At 48.0% G+C, this 17,269-nt stretch overlaps 3 protein-coding genes across 3 annotated transcripts; all 3 read right to left on the bottom strand.

Moving 5' to 3' along the window:
- Positions 1-874: 874 nt before the first annotated feature.
- LOC135527286 (basic proline-rich protein-like) lies at positions 875-13,763 on the bottom strand (the record flags this gene model as incomplete). Its single annotated transcript, XM_064955877.1, has 4 exons — positions 875-989; positions 10,812-11,751; positions 11,789-12,357; positions 13,351-13,763. Coding segments are annotated over 4 exons (2,037 nt in total), but the record flags the coding sequence as incomplete, so codon positions are not given.
- Positions 13,764-13,794: 31 nt separating this feature from the next.
- On the bottom strand, positions 13,795-14,451 carry LOC135527140 (uncharacterized; the record flags this gene model as incomplete). The annotated part of the gene is made up of 1 exon (XM_064955786.1): positions 13,795-14,451. A coding segment is annotated over one exon (657 nt), but the record flags the coding sequence as incomplete, so codon positions are not given.
- A 576-nt stretch (positions 14,452-15,027) lies between these two features.
- LOC135527287 (uncharacterized) lies at positions 15,028-15,825 on the bottom strand (the record flags this gene model as incomplete). The annotated part of the gene is made up of 1 exon (XM_064955878.1): positions 15,028-15,825. A coding segment is annotated over one exon (798 nt), but the record flags the coding sequence as incomplete, so codon positions are not given.
- Positions 15,826-17,269: the final 1,444 nt, after the last annotated feature.

Here is a 17,269-nt window from a genome sequence, read left to right on the forward strand (position 1 = left end):
GGCTCTCTGGGTGTATTGATGAGGCAGCAGCTCTGAGGGCTCTCTGGGTGTATTGATGAGGCAGCAGCTCTGAGGGCTCTCTGGGTGTATTGATGAGGCAGCAGCTCTGAGGGCTCTCTGGGTGTATTGATGAGGTAGCAGCTCTGAGGGCTCTCTGGGTGTATTGATGAGGTAGCAGCTCTGAGGGCTCTCTGGGTGTATTGATGAGGCAGCAGCTCTGAGGGCTCTCTGGGTGTATTGATGAGGTAGCAGCTCTGAGGGCTCTCTGGGTGTATTGATGAGGCAGCAGCTCTGAGGGCTCTCTGGGTGTATTGATGAGGCCGCAGCTCTGAGGGCTCTCAGGGTGTATTGATGAGGCAGCAGCTCATGGCTCTGTGGGTGTATTGATGAGGCAGCAGCTCATGGCTCTCTGGGTGTATTGATGAGGTAGCAGCTCTGAGGGCTCTCTGGGTGTTTTGATGAGGCAGCAGCTCTGAGGGCTCTCAGGGTGTATTGATGAGGCCGCAGCTCTGAGGGCTCTCTGGGTGTTTTGATGAGGCAGCAGCTCTGAGGGCTCTCTGGGTGTATTGATGAGGCCTCAGCTCTGAGGGCTCTCTGGGTGTTTTGATGAGGCAGCAGCTCTGAGGGCTCTCAGGGTGTATTGATGAGTCAGCAGCTCATGGCTCTGTGGGTGTATTGATGAGGCAGCAGCTCATGGCTCTCTGGGTGTATTGATGAGGTAGCAGCTCTGAGGGCTCTCTGGGTTTTTTGATGAGGCAGCAGCTCTGAGGGCTCTCTGGGTGTATTGATAAGGCCGCAGCTCTGAGGGCTCTCTGGGTGTTTTGATGAGGCAGCAGCTCTGAGGGCTCTCAGGGTGTATTGATGAGGCAGCAGCTCATGGCTCTGTGGGTGTATTGATGAGGCAACAGCTCATGGCTCTCTGGGTGTATTGATGAGGCAGCAGCTCAGGGCTCTGGGTGTATTGACGAGGCAGCAGCTCTGAGGGTTTTCTGGAACAATAGGGAATCATTGGGACTTTCTTCTTCTGCAGAGTATTTAGCTCATAGGAGGAATCGTTTACTATAACTTGTCCCTTGGTTAGGCCAATTAGGGGCTGCATAGGTTGGTTATTGTAAAGCACTTTGGAACAACTGCTGATGTTAAAAGGCTTTATAAATATATTTGATTGATAACATATTTTGTATTGTCACACATGGTCATTTAAGTAAAACAGAAATTTATTATGTGACTAGCAAAATTCACAACATTCAGCTATAGGTACACTACATTACCAAAAGTATGTGGACACCTGTTGGTTGAACATCTCGTTCCAAAATCATGGGTATTAATATGGAGTTGGTCTCCCCTTCGCTGCTATAACAGGCTCCACTACACTGGGAAGGCTTTCCACTAGATGTTGGAACATTGCTGAGATTCAGCCACAATAACATTAGTGAGGTCGGGCACTGATGTTGGACGATTAGGCCTGGCGTTCCAATTAATATCAAAAGTGTTCGATTGGGTTGCAGTCAGGGTTCTGTACAGGCCAGTCAAGTTATTCCACACGGATCTCGACCAATCATTTCTGTATGGACCTCGCTTTGCGCCCGGAGGCGTTGTCATGCTCACACAGGAAAGGGTGTTCCCAAACTGTTACCATATTGTCATTGTATGCAGTTGCGTTAAGATTTCCCTTCACTGGAACTAAGAGGCCCGAACCATGAAAAACAGCTCCAGACCATTATTCCTCCTCCACCAAACTTCACAGTTGGCACTATGCATTCCGGCAGGTGGTGTTCTCCTGGCATTCGCCAAACCCAGAATCGTCCGTCAGACTGCCAGATGGTGATTCATCACTCCAGAATATGCCTTTCCACTGCTTCAGAGTCCAATGGTGGTCAGTTTTACACCATTCCAGCCATTGCTTCCAGAGGCAGTTTGGAACGCGCTACGCGCTTCAGCTCTCGGCGGTCCTGTTCTGTGAGCTTGTTTCCACTTCACAGCACTAACAGCACTTACAGTTGATAGGGGCAGCTCTAGCAAGGCAGAAATTTGACGAACTGACTTGTCCTATGATGGTGCCACGTTGAAAGTTACAGAGCTCTTCAGTAAGGCCATTCTACTGCTAATGTTTGTCTATGGAGATTGCATGGCTGTGTGCTCGATTTTATACACCTGTCATCAACGGGTGTGGCTGAAATTGCCCAAATCCACTAATTTGAAGGGGTTTCACATACTTTTGTATATATAGTGTATATGGTTTCAGTTCTTATTGGAGAAAAACAAACATCATCAGCCGCACACGCAGAAAAGCTCAGTAGTTCATTTAATGCAAGTGGCTACACTGTTTTTGTAACACAAATGATTCTCCTTATTCCTAAAATCTTTGACGAAACATGGTACATACAAACTTTGATACTCACCCATGTAGACTAATCTGGAAATATTACCCCCAGCCTCCCCGTGGGATAATTCGTGTAGAATAATTGGTCGCTAGTTTGTTTAGTGCAAAAGGCGAGGCCTACTAACACAAACAATTGCATTACAGTTAGCGGCCCCAATTATCTGAAACAACCCGGGATTTTGTTGTTTAGCATAGAGTTATGCAAATCTGTGCTGTGAGTTGCATTGTTGCACACATACATGCCTGGAGAGGCCTGGCTGGCCGAGCCTGTAAACAACCTACCTGCATTCTTCTCCTGCCCCACATGTCCCCCAGCACCAGATCACTACATAAAGCCTAGGTTAAAGGGAATAATCCCATGGAAGACCTCGCTTTGTCACCTCACTTCTCTGAAACAGAGAGGGGGGACGGAGGGATAGAGGGGGAGATGGGACCAAGAATAAGTCAACGTAGCTCCAAATTAAATCCACAACACTGAATGGACCTTTGACCTCTGGTTTCAAATGGAGAAGAGAGAGAGGAGAGAAGGAAACACTTTATAACTAGACTGAATCTCCTTACAGAACCAATCAGCCCCTCTTTTAGGCTTAATAACTCTAGTCTGAAACCCCAAACAGAACCAATCAGCCCCTGTTTTAGGCTTAAATAGCTCTAGTCTGAAACCCCAAACAGAACCAATCAGCTACTCCTTTAGGCTTAATAACTCTAGACTGAAACCCCAAACAGAATCAATCAGCTACTCCTTTAGGCTTAATAACTCTAGACTGAAACCCCAAACAGAACCAATCAGCTACTCCTTTAGGCTTAATAACTCTAGTCTGAAACCCCAAACAGAACCAATCAGCCCCTGTTTTAGGCTTAAATAGCTCTAGTCTGAAACCCCAAACAGAATCAATCAGCTACTCCTTTAGGCTTAATAACTCTATTCTGAAACCCCAAACAGAACAATCAGCTACTCCTTTAGGCTTAATAACTCTAGTCTGAAACCCCAAACAGAATCAATCAGCTACTCCTTTAGGCTTAATAACTCTAGTCTGAAACCCCAAACAGAATCAATCAGCTACTCCTTTAGGCTTAATAACTCTATTCTGAAACCCCAAACAGAACAATCAGCTACTCCTTTAGGCTTAATAACTCTAGTCTGAAACCCCAAACAGAATCAATCAGCTACTCCTTTAGGCTTAATAACTCTGGTTCTGGGGTTTCAGTCTAGAGTTATTAAGCCTAAAGGAGTAGCTGATTGGTTCTGTTTGGGGTTTCAGTCTAATCAGCTACTCCTTTTGGGCTTTATAACTCTATAGTCTGAAACCTCCACTAAAGGGTCCAGAGTGTTGTATTGCTAACTGTTCCTCTCTCTTCTCTTCCTCCGTACATTAATCTCCCCCCCCCCCCCCTGTTTGAGTCCGCGTCCTCCTCACCGGCTCCCCCTATTGTCACGCTCCTCATTGTAATGTGAGCCTCACTTCATCTCTATGCAACGGCAGGCAAGACTGTCTTCTCCTCTCCTTTTTCTCCCCTCCTCTCTTAATTGCCTGAGCTCAGACCACCAGTATGCTTCTCCTGCAGATGTCTCGCTCCTTAATTTGCGTAGAGAGCACAATCAGACCCATCTGCTCTAGTTTTTCCTTTCTCCACTCCTACCTCCCTCCCTCTATCCCTCCCTCCCTCCTTCCCTCCCTCTATCCACCACCCTCCCTCCCTCTATCCCTTCACCCTCCCTCTCTCTATCCCTCCTCCCTCCCTTCCCCCCCAAAATCACCTCTGCACCCCCTCCCTAAATCTCCACAGTAAGCCCCTCACCCCAACACCGAAAAAGCCACAACTCCTACTCCTCCCAATGAAAACCTTGTCAGTGGCGTGGGGATTGAAAGCCTATCAAAAAGCTATAGAAGAGTAGTTCTGTGTTGAAGGGCATAATCAGAGGGTGGGTGTGAGGCCAAGACCCCCTGCTAGCTTTAGGCTCTGTCAGGGGTGGGGGGGGGGGGGGAAGAGGCCCAGGCCAGATAAACAGGGACAGATGGAGGGACTTTGGAAGGGAGGAATAATCAACGCTATGCACCGTGCACGATAAAGGTGCTGCGTGATGCCGCTGTTTATACAAAACAACATAAAATACATGGTTGTGAAACAGTGGATGCTCCTCAGAGGAGGAAGAGAAGGGCCATCATCCATCGCGAATTTCATTTAAAAAAAATAATAATAATGAAACATTAAAGTTGTCTTTTTTTTTAGATAAAACTATACTAAATATATTTACATCACCAAAATATTTAAAACAATCTGTTTTGCAATGAATATACACAGTAGCCTCAACAATACTCTGTAAGGTAGCACCATAGTGTAGCTGGAGGACAGTTAGCTTCCGTCCTCCTCTTGGTACATTGACTTCAATATAAAACCTAGGAGGCTCATGGTTCTCACCCTCTTCCATAGACTTACACAGTAATTATGACAACTTACGGAGGACGTCCTCCAACCTATCAGAGCTCTTGCGGCATGTACTAACATATTGTGCACCCAATCAAAGGATCAGAGAATGAATCTAGTACTGAAAGCATAAACTACAGCTAGCTAGCACTACATTGAAAAAAAGCATAAACTACAGCCTACTCAAACACCTGGCTCAAACATAGAGGGATGCTATGTTAGCTAGCTGGCTATGGCTATCCAACAGAGAGGGATGCTATGTTAGCTAGCTGGCTATGGCTATCCAACAGAGAGGGATGCTATGTTAGCTAGCTGGCTATGGCTATCCAACAGAGAGGGATGCTATGTTAGCTAGCTGGCTATGGCTATCTAACACTGGAACTCTTCCAAGTCAAGGTGGTTTTCTTCATTTATTGTCATCGGGCCCACCGGTGTATCTGCTAAACTGCTTGCTGCTTACCGTACACTGTACTGCATGACTGTAGCAGGTTTACTAACACGTTAGTTCCAGTAACTATGGTGATTGTCTATGACGTGACAACAATGTAGGCTGCGTGTAGCAGTTAGTGGTCACGATATGAAGGTTTGTCTTGGAAAGGTTTTTTCGCCTGGTCACAGACATCTGATGTGAGGGGGCACTGAAGTCCACAAGCGAAGGAGAAAGGTGAGAGGAGGAGAATGCGTAGATCGTTGCGAGAAGGAATTACATAATGAGCTGTTAGTATGTGGCTGCTATGAAAGTGATCACGGGTGTATTAATTCCGCCGATTCTGTTGAAAAATGTTTCTTAAACGGAATTAAACGGGGATAAACATATCTAAGTTTGTCCAATAGAAACTTGTTTGCAACTGTTGTACCAATGAATACACCCTAAATCAGCTAGATGCAGGCAAGAGTGTGCAAGGCTGTATTGAATGTGTCACTGTCTGTCACCTTGGGTGTGTTCGCAAAATTAATTCTGGAGTGCCAGAGTGTGGCCATAATGTGCTCAGTCTTGTCAGACAGTCCGTTTTGTACATTCAGAGCGCGTCTCTTTTGGAGTGAGGTTGATCGAGTGTTCTGACCTCACAACTGCAGTCAAGCACCCAAGCTAATTGGCTAAAATTGTCTATCTACATCCAGAAACAAATGAGAGAACACCTCACTCTGACCATTGTACTCACCCTAGCAGAACTGCTTAGGCTGATCTCATGTTATCCAGAGAGTTAGTGACTGTAATTGTGATGCTGACAACAATTTAATTACATTTTTTTTTTGCCAAAGTTTACTGACATCTGTCATATTCAATGAGTGTTGAGCATTCATAAATTCATCAGTTATTCTGCTCTCTGGTACTCAGACGTAGAGTGCTCTGAAATCGGAGTAGATAGCCAGAGTGAATTTTTCTCTCGAGCTATGCACCTACGTTGCAAACTTTCTTTCTAAGCTAGGTGGTAGCAACCTCGTGGTTTGGATAGGGAACATTCTAGTATCACGTTGTAGCTTAAACCTATCCATGTTACACTGAACTGGGCGAATGGAATATGCTGTAATAGAAATAAGGCCATGCTCATTAAAAAAAAAAAATCGACCTCCCTCATCTTAAACGTCACTGACCGCCACTGCTTGAAACAAGTGACACTTGGCCAAAGGATTCCGTGGAACCTCCCCCTGCATGTGGTCTTCGGCTTGTGTCCATGACAACTACACAGACAACTACAAACTACAGACGAGATGAAGCCCATATACAGCATTCACTACATGCAGTCATGTCATGTTCCAATGGTATACAGAGGCAGTCAAATGTATTGGCACCCTGACACTGTACAATGGAGCAGAATGGTCTGTCTTTTCTTTTCAAAACGGGTTGAATGGCTATTTTCACCTATAGGCACCTGCAGATTACCACAGGTGATATAGATTACACAATAAATGACAATCATTACCTCCAACCAAATTAATTAGAATTTAGAATAATTTAGTTCCAAGCCATATTCGAGACGTTGAAGTGAAAAATGATAATTTCAGTTAACATTTTTCAAATGTGTTTGGGTCCTGTGCAGTAAATAAACACAAATACAGGTGTAAACTACACCAAACTTTTTTTTTTAAACAATTTCTATTATTTTAAGAAGAAATAGTGACTCATGCAAAGTGCCAATGCATTGAACCACATCTGTACCATTGTTTTCCTACTTTGACCACTATCTGAAAAAATATATATACATTCTCAAGTAAAACACTCTATCTAATTTTATTGGTCACAAACACATATTTAGTAGATGTTATTGCAGGTGTAGCAAAAGGCTTGTGTTCTTAGCGCCAAAAGTGCAGTAGTATGTAACAATTCACAACAATACACACAAATCTAAAAGTAAAAGAATGGAATTAAGAAATATATAAATATTAGGACGAGCAATGTCGGAGTGGCATTGACTAAACTACAGTAGAATAGAACACAGTATTTACATATGACATGAGTAAAGCAGTATGTAAAGAACATTAAAGTGACTAGTGTTTCATTAATAAAGTGACCAGTGATTCCAAGTCTATGTATATAGGGCAGCAGCCTCTAAGGTGCAGGGTTGAGTAACCGGGTGATAGCCGGTAAGTGATGGCTATTTAACAGTCTGATGGCCTTGAGATAGAAGCTGACTGAGTGGATTGATGCCCCCCCCCCAAAAAAAGTGTTCATAATTACACACAAAAATAGCCCCCAAAAAGTCTGGATCGTGATTGATGAGTTCGACCAACATTTGCATCAGTTTTTTTTTTAAACTCCAGATCTGAAATGATTGATGGTGTATTGAGATGGGACAGAATCCTATGAGTTGCTCTTAACTTGGAGTAGCTGCTTTGATTCTATCACTCACAGCACTCTCTGTTTTTATGCCTTTGTCTATCGTCCCAAAGTGGTGCAATGAGATGAGTGAATCCAGTGTTCCTCTCACGAGCCGTTATTGTCCACTTTACAATGAGCGTTCATCTTTGTTGATGTGGGAATTTATCATCTATGCTTGCTGGTTTGACTGTCCAACAAAGACTAGTTTTAAAAAGATAAATAGGACACTTTTTTATTTTATTTTTTTAATGGCAAATAATAACCAATAACCTTGACATCTGGGTTTGTCTTTTGTGTTGTTGTGTTGATTCTGTCTTCTGTTCAAATGAGCTGTTGACATAACCAACTTTGTTTCTCACATGATATGAACTGAAATAGAAATAATCACATGCTGTAGTTTAGCTTGAATCCACCCACAAAGTGTGAAGGGCCTCTATTGCTAGCTACATAAACCTGTTGTAGACTCAATCACAATTGGTAACACCTACGTTTGGTTACATACCTATGTCACTACGCAGCCACATTTGTTCCATTTGGAATGAATGCTTCAACCTGGAGCAAATTCTCTGCTGCTCTGAAGGGAACTGACCGACGCATGACTGCATTTGCAAAGAATTTTAAACCGGCAGTCTTATTATAACATTCAATAATCACTATCTAATGCTATGTTGGGACCCACCAGTCTGATACTCACCATCTAATGCTATGTTGGACCCAACGGTATGATAATCACCATCTAATGCTATGTTGGGACCCAACATTCTGATAATCACCATCTAATGCTATGTTGGGACCCAACATTCTGATAATCACTATCTAATGCTATGCTGGGACCCAACAGCATGATAATCACCATCTAATGCTATGCTGGGACCCAACAGCATGATAATCACCATCTAATGCTATGTTGGGACTCACCAGTCTGTTAATCACTATCTAATGCTATGTTGGACCCAACGGTATGATAATCACCATCTAATGCTATGTTGGGACCCAACATTCTGATAATCACCATCTAATGCTATGTTGGGACCCAACATTCTGATAATCACTATCTAATGCTATGTTGGACCCAACAGTATGATAATCACCATCTAATGCTATGTTGGGACCCAACAGTATGATAATCACTATCTAATGCTATGTTGAACTCAAAAGTCTGAATATCACCATCTAATGCTATGTTGGGACCCAACAGTCTGCATACCAGAGATCAACTTCTACTGATTCTATAGACTGTTGAAAACCTCAAACCCAGTTTCTGCAAATGTATCTTCTCCCCTCTTCACACTGAACAGTCGGATGCATTTGGGCTGTATCTGCTGGGATGGCCAGTGAAAGGGTATTGTCCGGGTCTGCTGGGCCTGTTAGCTATGGGGCCTCTCCTGTCACTCAAAGGGATGCAGGAGACCAGGGACCACATAGAGACTAGGCCCCACTGGGGCCGTACCTTGCACCCCTTCACCGCCTTGTTACCCCGTCTGTCTGTCTGTTGCCCTGAGCGTAGCATTGGAGAAGAAGAAGAGGATTGCGTTCCACTTCAGCCCACAGTCATGGTCTCCTCTCATTCAATGACAGTTTGTTCTCAATTAGATAGCTTTGTAAAAATGTAAAGCCTTTTTTCAAGAGAATTCTCCACCACCGTCTGGGGAGGGCTTTATATTATCTAAAAGATGGCACCCTACACCATCATACCGATGTTTCACTTTTCTCCTCTCCTTGACTGTCTTTCTATTCTCATTTAAACTTCTCAATGACTTGCTTGAGTGGTTAAGTAGAAACTAACTAGATTAGAATTCTCCCTAGATATCTAAAATCTTATTTAGCCTATACAGCATATCGCCTACCGGCACAGATGAATCTAAATGTCACTATGTCCATACAATGGAACACTTCTTACATCATGAGAGTACAATTGGTTAAACACAGCAGTAGTGATGCATTAAGCAGGCAGCAGATGGCACTGTGTTGTAGGTCTTACAAATGTCTTGGCTCACAAGTTGTGGACAGTCCGTGCCTCTCAATTGTAGTCATAACCCTCTCTGAGTACATTTTTAAGATTATATTGTCCCTAACATGATTGCCACATTACATTACATTTTTTTTTTTTTTTTTGCATTCGTTAGTAATGATGCACCGATTTCTAATTGTGAGGTAAAAATCGGAATAAAATATATAGTTGACTGGACACCAATTGGTATGCAAAAGTATTTGTCAAAGTGATCTGTTCTCTGAATACTAAGGAACCGTAATAGGCTACAAATCAATATTGCCTAAAATATCCAGCATTCCTTATCAGCATTTTAAAGTATTTTCAAGTGGGGTCCTGCATTTCACATATATGTAATTTCACTAAACCAATTCTGCCTTCAGAAGAAACAATTCTCCCGACAAAAAACTGGTTGAATTCAGGCTACTCTATTATCATAATCTCTTAAAAGTTGTTCTTTCAAAGGGCCTGTGGTGTAAGGGTGAGTGTGACATGCTTTGGACCACCACCACTTCGTGGCCTGTCTTGGCCTCTCGTGCCTAACAGGGGAGTAGTGTGGGTGGCTGGGTATAGGTGAGGGTGGTGCATAGCTAATAGGCACAGAGGGGACCAAACCAAGGGGGGGGGGATCGAACCGAGAGGGGACCACGGTCGGTCGGTCGGTCGCGTTCTCTTCTGCTGTTCTCAGAGGGAGCCCCCCAACAGAGCCTGCTTCACTGTAAAGCACCGCCTTTTGTTGTCCATTTGTTTACCTTGCTTCCCCAAGTCCCCAGCGGCAGGACAATGACGCCTACAGCAACAGCTCATTCAATGCTCCTTCAGCTCCTTTATCCTCGGCCTCTGAACACTGGTTACCTCAGAGTGAGTGAGTGATTAAGAACCCAACAGGCTATCTTACAGCTCACAGGCACAAAGGCACTCCACTTATCCAATAAAAAAAGTGTTCCACACCGACTGACGTCCGTCAAACTGATGGTTCTGGTGAATTTGGCCAATGTGGCTAATTCCCAAAGTTTGTTTTTATACCGACTGAAAGAAGAGGTACCTTGCATGATGTTGTTTCTGTTGTTAATGATGGTGGAGGTGGTGGAGGTGGTGGAGGTGATAGTAGTAGAGGTGGTGGAAGTATAGGTGGTAGTGGTGGTGGAGGTGGTAGTAGTAGTGGAGGTGGCAGTGGTAGTGGAATTGGCAGTGGTAGTGGAGGTGGTAGTAGTGGAGGTGGTAGTGGAGGTGGTAGTAGTGGAGATGGTAGTGGAGGTGGAGGTGGTAGTGGTAGTGGAGGTGGTGGTAGTGGAGGTGGAGGTGGTAGTAGTGGTAGTGGAGGTGGTAGTAGTGGAGGTGGTGGTGGAGGTGGTAGTGGAGGTGGAGGTGGTAGTAGTGGAGGTGGTAGTGGAGGTTGTAGTAGTGGAGCTGGTAGTGGAGGTGGTAGTGGAGATGGTAGTAGTGGAGGTGGTATTGGTGGAGGTGGTAATGGAGGTGGTAGTAGTGGAGGTGGTATTGGAGGTGGTAGTAGTGGTAGTGGTGGTGGAAGTGGTATTAGTGGTGGAGGTGGTAGTAGTGGAGGTGGTAGTAGTGGAGGTGGTAGTAGTGGAGGTGGTGGTAGTGGTAGTGGAGGTGGTAGTGGTGGTGGTAGTGGAGGTGATGGAGGTGGTAGTGGTGGAGGTGGTGGTAGTGGAGGTGGTAGTAGTGGAGGTGGTAGTGGTAGTGGAGGTGGTGGAGGTGGTAGTAGTGGAGGTGGTAGTGGTGGTGGAGGAGGTAGTGGTGGTGGAGGTGGTAGTGGAGGTGGTAGTAGTGGAGGTGGTGGTAGTGGAGAAGGTAGTAGTGTAGGTGCTAGTAGAGGAGTGGGTAGTAGTGGAGGTGGTAGTGGAGGTGGTAGTGGTGGAGGTGGTAGTGGAGTTGGAGGAGGTAATGGTAGTGGAGGTGGTGGAGGTGGTAGTAGTGGAGGTGGTAGTAGTGGAGGTGGTAGTAGTGGAGGTGGTGGAGGTGGAAGTGGTAGTGGTAGTGATAGTGGTAGTAGTGGAGGTGGTAGTAGTGGAGGTGCTAGTGGAGGTGGTAGTAGTGGAGGTGGTAGTGGAGGTGGAGGTGGTAGTGGTAGTGGTAGTGGAGGTGGTAGTGGAGGTGGTGGTGGGGTGGGGGTGGTAGTGGAGGTGGTAGTATGAAGGTGTTGGAGGTGGTGGAGGTGGTAGTAGTGGAGGTGGTAGTGGAGGTGGTAGTGGTGGAGGTGGTGGAGGTGGTAGTGGAGATGGTAGGAGTGGAGGTGGTAGTGGAGTTGGTAGTAGTGGAGGTGGTAGTGGAGTTGGTAGTAGTGGAGGTGGTAGTGGTGGTAGTAGTGGAGGTGGTAGTAGTGGAGGTGGTAGTGAAGGTGGTGGTGGTAGTGGTAGTGGAGGTGGATTTGGCAGTGGTAGTGGAGGTGAAGGTGGTAGTGGAGGTGGTAGTAGTGGTGGTGGTAGTAGTGGAGGTGGTAGTAGTGGAGGTGGTAGTGGAGGTGGTAGTGGTAGTGGAGGTGGTGGTGGAGGTGGTGCAGGTGGTAGTGGTGGTGGTAGTGGAGGTGGTAGTAGTGGAGGTGGTAGTGGAGGTGGTAGTAGTGGAGGTGGTAGTAGTGGAGTTGGTAGTGGAGGTGGTAGTGGTAGTGGAGGTGGTAGTGGAGGTGGTAGTAGTGAAGGTGGTGGAGGTGGTAGTAGTGGAGGTGGTAGTGGAGGTGGTAGTAGTGAAGGTGGTGGAGGTGGTTGAGGTGGTAGTAGTGGAGGTGATAGTCGAGGTGGTAGTATTGGAGGTGGTAGTGGAGGTGGTGGTAGTAGTGGAGGTGGTAGTAGTGGAGGTGGGAGTGGAGGTGGTAGTAGTGGAGGTGGTAGTCGTGGAGGTGGTAGTAGTGGAGGTAGTGGTAGTGGAGGTGGTAGTGGTGGAGGTCGTAGTGGTAGTGGAGGTGGTAGTAGTGGAGGTGGTAGTTGTGGTGGAGGTGGTTGAGGTGGTAGTAGTGGAGGTGATAGTGGAGGTGGTAGTAGTGGAGGTGGTAGTGGCGGTGGTGGTAGTAGTGGAGGTGGAGGTGGTAGTAGTGGAGGTGGTAGTCGTGGAGTTGGTAGTAGTGGAGGTAGTGGTAGTGGAGATGGTAGTAGTGGAGGTGGTCGTAGTGGAGGTAGTGGTAGTGGAGGTGGTAGTAGTGGAGGTGGTAGTAGTGGAGATGGTAGTAGTGGAGGTGGTGGTAGTGGAGGTGGTAGTAGTGGAGGTGGTAGTAGTGGAGGTGGTAGTAGTGGAGATGGTAGTAGTGGAGGTAGTGGTAGTGGAGGTGGTAGTAGTGGAGGTGGTAGTAGTGGAGTTGGTAGTGGAGATGATAGTGGTGGTGGTCGTAGTGGAGATGATAGTGGAGGTGGTAGTAGTGGAGGTGGTAGTGGAGTTGGTGGTAGTTGTGGAGGTGGTAGTGGAGGTGGAGGTGGTAGTGGAGGTGGTGGTAGTAGTGGAGGTGGTAGTGGTAGTGGAGGTGGTTGTCGTGGAGGTGGTAGTAGTGGAGGTAGTGGTAGTGGAGATGGTAGTAGTGGAGGTGGTGGTAATGGAGGTGGTAGTAGTGGAGGTGGTAGTGGTAGTGGAGGTGGTAGTAGTGGAGGTGGTAGTAGTGGAGGTGGTAGTAGAGGTGGTAGTGTTAGTGGAGGTGGTAGTTGTGGATGTGGAGGTTGTAGTAGTGGAGGTGGTCGTAGTGGAGGTGATAGTGGAGGTGGTCGTAGTGGAGGTGATAGTGGAGGTGGAGGAGGTAGTGGTGGTGGAGGTGGTAGTGGAGGTGGTAGTAGTGGAGGTGGTGGTAGTGGAGAAGGTAGTAGTGTAGGTGCTAGTAGAGGAGTGGGTAGTAGTGGAGGTGGTAGTGGAGGTGGTAGTGGTGGAGGTGGTAGTGGAGTTGGAGGAGGTAATGGTAGTGGAGGTGGTGGAGGTGGTAGTAGTGGAGGTGGTAGTAGTGGAGGTGGTAGTAGTGGAGGTGGTGGAGGTGGAAGTGGTAGTGGTAGTGATCGTGGTAGTAGTGGAGGTGGTAGTAGTGGAGGTGCTAGTGGAGGTGGTAGTAGTGGAGGTGGTAGTGGAGGTGGAGGTGGTAGTGGTAGTGGTAGTGGAGGTGGTAGTGGAGGTGGTGGTGGGGTGGGGGTGGTAGTGGAGGTGGTAGTATGAAGGTGTTGGAGGTGGTGGAGGTGGTAGTAGTGGAGGTGGTAGTGGAGGTGGTAGTGGTGGAGGTGGTGGAGGTGGTAGTGGAGATGGTAGGAGTGGAGGTGGTAGTGGAGTTGGTAGTAGTGGAGGTGGTAGTGGAGTTGGTAGTAGTGGAGGTGGTAGTGGTGGTAGTAGTGGAGGTGGTAGTAGTGGAGGTGGTAGTGAAGGTGGTGGTGGTAGTGGTAGTGGAGGTGGATTTGGCAGTGGTAGTGGAGGTGAAGGTGGTAGTGGAGGTGGTAGTAGTGGTGGTGGTAGTAGTGGAGGTGGTAGTAGTGGAGGTGGTAGTGGAGGTGGTAGTGGTAGTGGAGGTGGTGGTGGAGGTGGTGCAGGTGGTAGTGGTGGTGGTAGTGGAGGTGGTAGTAGTGGAGGTGGTAGTGGAGGTGGTAGTAGTGGAGGTGGTAGTAGTGGAGTTGGTAGTGGAGGTGGTAGTGGTAGTGGAGGTGGTAGTGGAGGTGGTAGTAGTGAAGGTGGTGGAGGTGGTAGTAGTGGAGGTGGTAGTGGAGGTGGTAGTAGTGAAGGTGGTGGAGGTGGTTGAGGTGGTAGTAGTGGAGGTGATAGTCGAGGTGGTAGTATTGGAGGTGGTAGTGGAGGTGGTGGTAGTAGTGGAGGTGGTAGTAGTGGAGGTGGGAGTGGAGGTGGTAGTAGTGGAGGTGGTAGTCGTGGAGGTGGTAGTAGTGGAGGTGGTAGTAGTGGAGGTGGTAGTAGAGGTGGTAGTGTTAGTGGAGGTGGTAGTTGTGGATGTGGAGGTTGTAGTAGTGGAGGTGGTCGTAGTGGAGGTGATAGTGGAGGTGGTCGTAGTGGAGGTGATAGTGGAGGTGGTAGTAGTGGAGGTGGTAGTGGAGTTGGTGGTAGTTGTGGAGGTGGTAGTGGAGGTGGAGGTGGTAGTGGAGGTGGTGGTAGTAGTGGAGGTGGTAGTGGTAGTGGAGGTGGTTGTCGTGGAGGTGGTAGTAGTGGAGGTAGTGGTAGTGGAGATGGTAGTAGTGGAGGTGGTGGTAATGGAGGTGGTAGTAGTGGAGGTGGTAGTGGTAGTGGAGGTGGTAGTAGTGGAGGTGGTAGTAGTGGAGGTGGTAGTAGAGGTGGTAGTGTTAGTGGAGGTGGTAGTTGTGGATGTGGAGGTTGTAGTAGTGGAGGTGGTCGTAGTGGAGGTGATAGTGGAGGTGGTCGTAGTGGAGGTGATAGTGGAGGTGGTAGTAGTGGAGGTGGTAGTGGAGTTGGTGGTAGTAATGGAGGTGGTAGTGGAGGTGGTGGTAGTAGTGGAGGTGGTAGTGGTAGTGGAGGTGGTTGTCGTGGAGGTGGTAGTAGTGGAGGTAGTGGTAGTGGAGGTGGTAGTAGTGGAGGTGGTAGTAGTGGAGGTGGTAGTGGAGGTGGTAGTAGTGGAGGTGGTAGTGGAGGTGATAGTGGTGGTGGTAGTAGTGGAGGTGGTAGTGGAGGTGGAGGTGGTAGTAGTGGAGGTGGAGGCGGTAGTAGTGGAGGTGGTAGTGGAGGTGGAGGTGGTAGTAGTGGTAGTGGAGGTGGTAGTAGTGGAGGTGGTAGTGGTAGTGGAGGTGGTAGTAGTGGAGGCGGTAGTAGTGGAGGTGGTAGTGGAGGTGGTAGTAGTGAAGGTGGTGGAGGTGGTGGAGGTGGTAGTGGAGATGGTAGGAGGGAAGGTGGTAGTGGAGTTGGTAGTAGTGGAGGTGGTAGTGGTGGTAGTAGTGGAGGTGGTAGTAGTGGAGGTGGTAGTGAAGGTGGTGGTGGTAGTGGTAGTGGAGGTGGAGTTGGCAGTGGTAGTGGAGGTGAAGGTGGTAGTGGAGGTGGTAGTAGTGGTGGTGGTAGTAGTGGAGGTGGTAGTAGTGGAGGTGGTAGTGGAGGTGGTAGTGGTAGTGGAGGTGGTGGTGGAGGTGGTGCAGGTGGTAGTGGTGGTGGTAGTGGAGGTGGTAGTAGTGGAGGTGGTGGTAGTGGAGGTGGTAGTAGTGGAGGTGGTAGTAGTGGAGGTGGTAGTAGTGGAGTTGGTAGTGGAGGTGGAGGTGATAGTGGTAGTGGAGGTGGTGGTCGGGTGGAGGTGGTAGTGGAGGTGGTAGTAGTGAAGGTGGTGGAGGTGGTAGTAGTGGAGGTGGTAGTGGAGGTGGTAGTAGTGAAGGTGGTGGAGGTGGTTGAGGTGGTAGTAGTGGAGGTGATAGTCGAGGTGGTAGTATTGGAGGTGGTAGTGGAGGTGGTGGTAGTAGTGGAGGTGGTAGTAGTGGAGGTGGGAGTGGAGGTGGTAGTAGTGGAGGGGGTAGTCGTGGAGGTGGTAGTAGTGGAGGTAGTGGTAGTGGAGGTGGTAGTGGTGGAGGTCGTAGTAGTAGTGGAGGTGGTAGTAGTGGAGGTGGTAGTGGTAGTGGAGGTGGTAGTTGTGGTGGAGGTGGTTGAGGTGGTAGTAGTGGAGGTGATAGTGGAGGTGGTAGTAGTGGAGGTGGTAGTGGAGGTGGTGGTAGTAGTGGAGGTGGAGGTGGTAGTAGTGGAGGTGGTAGTCGTGGAGTTGGTAGTAGTGGAGGTAGTGGTAGTGGAGATGGTAGTAGTGGAGGTGGTCGTAGTGGAGGTAGTGGTAGTGGAGGTGGTAGTAGTGGAGGTGGTAGTAGTGGAGATGGTAGTAGTGGAGGTGGTGGTAGTGGAGGTGGTAGTAGTGGAGGTGGTAGTAGTGGAGGTGGTAGTAGTGGAGGTGGTAGTAGTGGAGATGGTAGTGGAGTTGGTGGTAGTTGTGGAGGTGGTAGTGGAGGTGGTGGTAGTAGTGGAGGTGGTAGTGGTAGTGGAGGTGGTTGTCGTGGAGGTGGTAGTAGTGGAGGTAGTGGTAGTGGAGATGGTAGTAGTGGAGGTGGTGGTAGTGGAGGTGGTAGTAGTGGAGGTGGTAGTAGTGGAGGTGGTAGTAGAGGTGGTAGTGGTAGTGGAGGTGGTAGTTGTGGATGTGGAGGTTGTAGTAGTGGAGGTGGTCGTAGTGGAGGTGATAGTGGAGGTGGTCGTAGTGGAGGTGATAGTGGAGGTGGTAGTAGTGGAGGTGGTAGTGGAGTTGGTGGTAGTAATGGAGGTGGTAGTGGAGGTGGTGGTAGTCGTGGAGGTGGTAGTGGTAGTGGAGGTGGTTGTCGTGGAGGTGGTAGTAGTGGAGGTAGTGGTAGTGGAGGTGGTAGTAGTGGAGGTGGTAGTAGTGGAGGTGGTAGTGGAGGTGGTAGTAGTGGAGGTGGTAGTGGTAGTGGAGGTGGTAGTAGTGGAGGTGGTAGTAGAGGTGGAAATGGTAGTGGAGGTGGTAGTTGTGGAGGTTGTAGTAGTGGAGGTGGTAGTTGTGGAGGTGGTAGTGGAGGTGATAGTGGTGGTGGTAGTAGTGGAGGTGGTAGTGGAGGTGTAGGTGGTAGTAGTGGAGGTGGAGGCGGTAGTAGTGGAGCTGGTAGTGGAGGTGGAGGTAGTAGTGGTAGTGGAGGTGGTAGTAGTGGAGGTGGTAGTGGTAGTGGAGATGGTAGTA

The sequence above is a fragment of the Oncorhynchus masou genome, chromosome 32, assembly GCF_036934945.1.
Source record: "Oncorhynchus masou masou isolate Uvic2021 chromosome 32, UVic_Omas_1.1, whole genome shotgun sequence".
Taxonomy (NCBI): domain Eukaryota; kingdom Metazoa; phylum Chordata; class Actinopteri; order Salmoniformes; family Salmonidae; genus Oncorhynchus; species Oncorhynchus masou.